This window comes from Aristolochia californica, unplaced genomic scaffold (assembly GCF_029961685.1).
Source record: "Aristolochia californica isolate CCGP_79_NKW_82.1479 unplaced genomic scaffold, dmAriCali1.0.hap1 SCAF_3, whole genome shotgun sequence".
NCBI lineage: Eukaryota > Viridiplantae > Streptophyta > Magnoliopsida > Piperales > Aristolochiaceae > Aristolochia > Aristolochia californica.
Window position 1 is genome coordinate 26825386 of NW_027181992.1, and position 6410 is coordinate 26831795.

At 41.0% G+C, this 6410-nt stretch overlaps 1 protein-coding gene across 1 annotated transcript; it reads left to right on the forward strand.

Annotated features, from left to right (window-relative positions):
• The first annotated feature begins 4765 nt into the window (after positions 1-4765).
• On the forward strand, positions 4766-6410 carry LOC137959485 (pentatricopeptide repeat-containing protein At3g12770-like). Its single transcript, XM_068806849.1, has 2 exons — positions 4766-5361; positions 5861-6410. The coding sequence occupies exons 1-2, from the start codon at positions 4766-4768 to the stop codon at positions 6408-6410; spliced, it is 1146 nt and encodes a 381-aa protein (XP_068662950.1).

A 6410-nucleotide genomic window follows, 5' to 3' on the forward strand; every position in this document is an offset into this window, starting at 1 on the left:
AATTTTAGCCCCATTGGCCACTGAAACCGAGAGACCCCTTTGTTGTTGAATTTCCAATCCCAATTGTTGCGCTGTTGGTTCACTGATAAAATTATGTGTGCTGCCTGAATCAACTAAAGCAAGTAGCATGAGGTCGTGTAACCAGGCTTTTACCTGCATGGTGTTAGAACTACGCAGGCCATTCAAGGCATGGAGGGAGAGCTCTGGTTCTTGTTGTACCTCGTCAACAAATTCATTTTCAGGAAACTCTTCTGAATCTTCTTCCAAAAGTTCAATACTGAATAAACATCTACTGGTATGTCCTAGAAGGAATTGTTCGTCACAATTAAAACATAGGCCCTTGGCCTTTCTAGCCTCCATTTCCTGTTTAGTCAAAAATTTACGTGGAAGAGTGTGGGGAGGCACACTGGTAGACTGATTTGCTCAGTTAGGGGCAGAGGACCCAAAGCATGGACCAGATGCAGTACCCTGTATTCTATTGTTCCAAAATGGTTTTCGGTGTAAAGATTCTTTTAGAACTCTCTGTTTGTGTTCCACAGCTCTGGCATAATTCATTGCTGAGTCCAAATCTGTTGGACCAAGTAATTCCACTTCCAACCTAACCGCCTCTGTCAATCCAGCATTAAAAATCTGAACATGTAGGTGAGGAGGAACAAATTCATTGGCTCGGTCCAACCTTTCTTGGAACATTTTCTGGTACACTTCTAAGGTGCCTGTCAGTTTAAAGTTGATCAATTCCCCCACTGGATTGCTGCTAGCTAGAGGTCCAAACCTCAACTAACAAGCATGTTTAAAGGGTAGCCAATCCTGAGTGGAATGGACATTTCGGTAGTGATGGAACCACATGAGCGCTTCATCGAGCAGGTGGTAGGCGGCCAATGTAACCTTGTCCATTTCCACCGTTTGTTGATGATAGAAGAATTGTTCACATTTGGAGAACCAAAGTAAAGGATCTTTAGAGCCATCATATGTAGGAAAGTTAAGTTTAAAGTACCTTGGAACCATGGTTGGTCCTTGTGCGTGAGTAGCCATGGGTACAAGTGGTTGGCGCAGTGGTGGGTTTGGTGGTGGCATGAATTGTTGGTGATGTACTGGTTGTGGTTGAAAGTTGGTGGTTGGTGGTGGCGTTGGTGATTGAATTGCAGCAAGTTGTCGAATGACTGTTTGGAGAGATGATTCCAGCGTATGTAATGTATTATGGATGTGAGAAATTTCAGTACCTTGAAGAGTGGATCGTTGTTGAAGTTCTGAAAGTACTTGACGTATGTCCTCTGGAGAAGAGGAATCACCAAGGGTGGACCTGTCTGATACCACGTTGTTAGGATCCTTACGAGCCATGGATCTTGTCACCCTCCTCTCTTCTCTTCCTTCCATTATCTTGCTTGACGTTGAGATAGAATGATGGAATGATGAAGATTGAATTTCGGAAAAGGAGATTTCGGAAATGAATTGGGGAAAAACGGGAGAGAGTTTGAAGGAGCTCTAGACCTGTTTATCTAATTTACTCTAGGCTAAAGTAGACTCAATTGCTACTTTCTCATTACCCTAGTCATCCCCTTAAATAGGGTTGAGGATGCCCAAACACTTTAGACCCCTTGGGTCAATGGTTCAAACCAATAAATGTTAAACCAACCCAAACCAAAGACAAACCCAAACCAAAAACAATTACATGGAAATTGAAAATCACATTAATTAATTCCTACGCTTGTTGGTAACTCGTGATGCTATAGAGTCCATAACATACTGTGGTAATTCTTTGTATAGCAGCTTTGCTAGTCATAGTTTATTTAGCCATAATAGACACTTCAACAAAAATAATTCTCCAAAAAATTCTAATCAAAATATCCAAGTAGTATTCTTCAAACTTCAAATAACTTGGTGCATGGAGAAATGTAGCATTGAGGCTAAACAATCAATATTCAGATTTTTTTATGAGAAAATATCACTCATAATAGATTCAATATCAACTTCTATATCAGAGGAATCTTGTTCCCATGAAAAAAAAAAATTCAACAATCTGATCATGGACTGGTCTTGGTTAACAGAAACTCCAAACCAACAAAACTGTTTTGATAACTTCTTCTAGATCGAGAGGCATTTATATCCACAATCTCATAAGATGAAAAACATTCACATACTCATCTTTAAATCATCTTCTAAATCTTGAAACCTGTAACATGAAGTAATAAAAATAATAATGAAGGAACTTATCTCATACTTATTGATCTTCCTGCACAAGGAGCCTTCTATGAGTTGTGTTGATCATATCTTCTTAGAGCATTCCTTTTTATGTAGGGATCCTAAATTTAATGCTCTTATACCATGTTAAATTTAATATCCATTTTCAAATATTCCAAACAAGGGAATAGAGAAACAAGGAGAAAAGGGGAAGAAGGCTCTTGGGTAGAGAGAAGAAGAGAAGAGGAACATGGTGTGTGCCAAGCAAAGAGAGAGATTTACTCAAGAGAGAATTGTAGAACTTGATTAATTCAAAATTACAACACCTCTATTTATAGTAGAGGAAGTGATAGAGTCCTTATACAATTAACCTTTAAATCTCCTGATTACATTCCAACTCTAACTCTCTAAGATAAGTCTATCATGAAAGGATAACACAATCTAATAGATTTCTAATATAAGTTTAACTATAACACTTCTTCAATAACGTGGACATAAGTGAGGAGGCCAACTCGTGGCCTTATCCTTGTGGGTCCCATGTGATCTTCCAACTCATATTGATATGATTCCAGCTTGTAATATCTTTGTGGGTCCCACTTGATCTTCAAGTCTTATAACTCATATAAGATTGTCCTTCTTATCTTCTTAACTCATGCTAGCTTGGGTGAGGACACTTCTTGGCATCCCACATCCTCATGGTGGGTCCCACCTTCTCGTGCACCAGGGTGGGTCCCACATTGTAACATCAGTTAATTGTTTTTCTTTCAATTTGCTTTTATTTCATTTTATTTCAATTGATGAGTTAGTATGCCATAGGGGCATTATTGTAATTCTTTCTCTTGAACCCTTGTTAGCGTGAACCCTACTTAAGGGGTGAAAGGAATGAGAAAAGGGAAGTCTGGATTTTAGGTTAAACAAGGGATTTGGAGTTCTCTGCAATGAGCTCTAGGATGTACGTTCTCCTCAACGAACCTAAGGATGTGCGTTCTCCTCGATGAACCTAGGATGTGCGTTCTCCTCAATGAACCTTGGGTTACAAGTTCCCCTTCGAGATTGGTTTTATCTTCCTCCTCCTTCCCTATGAATCCCCATGTGGGATATGGGACTGTAACAGAAATAGGACAACATTCTCTACCACCCGCAGGCTTGGTAGAAGTAATAGAGGAGGTCAAGAAAGAGTGGTAGAACTGGCTCTAGTTCTTCATGATAAGAAAATTGGGTCTGAACTGACTGTGGTGGATTAAACTATTTGGTAGATACTTGTTGGAAGCTTCATGGCAAAAAAAACTGGGCCACTAAAGCCTTGGTTAAAAATGAGAAAAATGTAGACTGATCTGAGTCGCAAAGAGGGAAGAAGACTGTTATGAACGCAATAACAGACCGAGTCATGCACAGGTGCAGTGGCTAAGTAATTTAGTATTAAGTTAATTGCTCATCTTTCTATTTGCTTTTACTTCATTTTTATTTCAATTGATGAGTTATTGTGCCATAGGGGTATTATTGTAATTATTTCTCTTGAACCCTTGTTAGCGTAAACAATACTTAAGGGGTGAAAGGAATGAGAAAAGAAAGTCTTGATTTAGAGCAAACAAGGGTTTTGAGTTCTCCTAAGCGAACTCAGGGGTGTGTGTTCTCCTTAACAAACCTAGGATTTTCAAGCTTCCCTTCGGCTTGATTCTTCTCTTCTCTTCTTCTTCCCTACGAATCACTGTGTTAGATCATGGACCTTATCAACTGGTATCAGAGCAGGAACACAATGAGCTATTCTTTAACCCGAGAGGAATTACTTGCCCTACTCCAGGATTTGTGCACAACATTATGTAAGATGCAACAGGAGATGCGTCAATCTTCCATTAAAAGGTCTGAGGACTGGGCTGCTATCGAGAGGCATCTTGCTAAGGCCGCAGAGAGGAAGGTCGTTTGATCTCAAATCTCCAAGCAAGGAAATCCAAAACCGAAGTCCAGAGCCTGGAAATCCAAAATTGTGGAGCCTGGAAATCCAAAATCAGAGGGTTATGGTGCAAAGAGCTCTTTGGAACTATCCGACGAGCGCCAGCCCCATGTTGTTGCTCACACTCTCGGCCTCCAAGCTGGAAATCCAAAATCGGAGGTTTCTTGTGCAAATTGTGTTATTGAAGTGATAAGGGCCCTCGGAAATGAGGATTCCAGTCCTCTTGGTTTGACATTAAGCAAGAATTTATCTTCTCTAGAACTTGTGGAAAAGAAGATTTCGTCGGAATTGTCCGATTTTGGTTCGACCTCAAATCGCCCCTTTGCACGGCATCCTAAATTCTTCCCAGAACAGGAGACAGAAAATTTCCAAGCGGAGAAGCCCCATATGGCTGTTGTTCGCCTTTGAGAACAGGTCAGTCTCTCGCTCTTGACCTCCGAGCGGGAAACCGACTTGGGCACAAGCTCTCTTATTCCAGCAGCCTGCAGAGAGGATTGAAAATTGAAGATTGGCATTGTATTCTCGAGAGGACAGGCTCCTTGCGGCCACAATGTTCATTCCGGCAATTATGATTAATTGTAGGATCATACCTAGGGTAGCAACCCTTATGGATTCAAGGGAGGTACGGCCGGCGTGATGAAGTGCAAATACAGAGAGCTGTCATCTGAATTTACCTACCCTTATAGAAATCAGGGTGGGTTTAGAAGGGACAGGATTGACACTCCAATTCAGTTTATCAAATCTATTGAGAAGGTGTTTGAGAGAATGGCGGATAGGAGTATTGTCTCTGGGAACTCTCAGTTCACTATTTTTATGATGAAATGGCATGAAAAATTTCACGAAGTCAAATCCACAAACCTGTTTCTACCAGGAGCAAGTACTATAGGTCTTGGTTTTGAATATGATGCTTTTGTGTCCAATGCATTGATTCATATGTATGCAAAGTTGGGTTGGGCAGGAGAGGCATGGCATGGCAGAGATCTGGTAACATGGAACTCTATGTTCACTGCATATGAACAGCATGATGACCCAATAACTGCACAAGAATTTTTCTGTGGGGTGACAGAAAGTGGTCTTCAACCTGATGTGTCATCTATTGCTTTTCAGAGAGGGGACACTCATTTTGTATTTGATAGCATGAACCGGAAAGTTCTACAAGCAGGGCATGCTCTCCATGAGCGTTACTGCAAATTGGGGGAACAGGCACTGGTTTACAGCCTGATAAATTTACTGTAGTGGCTGGATATGTGTCTCAAGGAAGTAGGGACAGGAAGGAGCTAGAAGAGTCAACACATTTCCGTCCCCCATGCTGTGACACACTGGTTTCTGCTGTTGATAGCCATAACCGTGGAATGATACCTGGAACAGAGGAACTGGCATAGAGGAGTTTGAGTAGTACAGAGACTCATCCTGGGATGAACTAGGCAGCAGCTGCTGTAATGCCTTCATTCCCCTCCACTAACAATTCAACTAGTGCTACTATAACCTTGGGTGCTCCAGTTGAACAATGACATGTTGGTGACACTGCATTGACTTCTCTTATGGATGTGGAGAGGAGACATAGTAAGTTCAAGGCTGTTATCAAGAAGGCCATAGCAGATAATTTCTTGTTTTGCCTTATTCATAAGCAGATAAATGCCAAAGAGAGAGTGGTTGGGGTAAGTACTAGAATTATTTTTGTTTTCCATAGTACTGCAATTTCTGGGTTTGATGACAACTTGCAAAATTCAGAGTTGATCTTGACGTTTTTACTGCTGCCTACAAACCAGTGATAAACATACAATCCATTCTTGCTCAATTTACTGTAGTGGGTTTCCTCACAGCTTGCCCCAATCTGGGTTTCCTCAAGACTTGGAGTTGCTGGTGTGCCAGAAATTGGATTTATATACACAAAATTAATCAGGGTCGTAACCAGTACTATCACAGCTGTGGAGTTCAAAAAGATATGCAGAGTGATCCTAGAGCAGCAGTTTATGCACAGAAAAGTGAGGGTACACTGGAAGAACTTGGGCAGACAACAGTAATTATGAATGTTTGGATTTCAAAAATCACAGTTGTGTCTCAAAGTGAAACTGCCCAATCATTGGTATGTAGGGTGTATGATGTTGCCACCCAGTTTCATGACATGCCTGTCAAGGCACTTAAGGTGGATGATACTAGAAGAGTTTTTGACCAAATCACACAGAGGAATTTAATATGTTGGAATGCAATGATATTGGGACACTGTATTCATGGAAAGTATTGCTGGTTAGTCATGGTCTTGCCAAAATGGACCAGGTGA

What these genes read in the sequence shown, in the direction of transcription:
- LOC137959485 (XM_068806849.1), top strand. Translation starts at nt 4,766, where the DNA reads ATGAAGTGCAAATACAGAGAGCTGTCATCTGAATTTACCTACCCTTAT. An exon ending in TACAGCCTGATAAATTTACT is followed by an intron (nt 5,362 to 5,860) that starts GTAGTGGCTGGA and finishes TGCAAAATTCAG; the next exon opens with AGTTGATCTTGACGTTTTTA.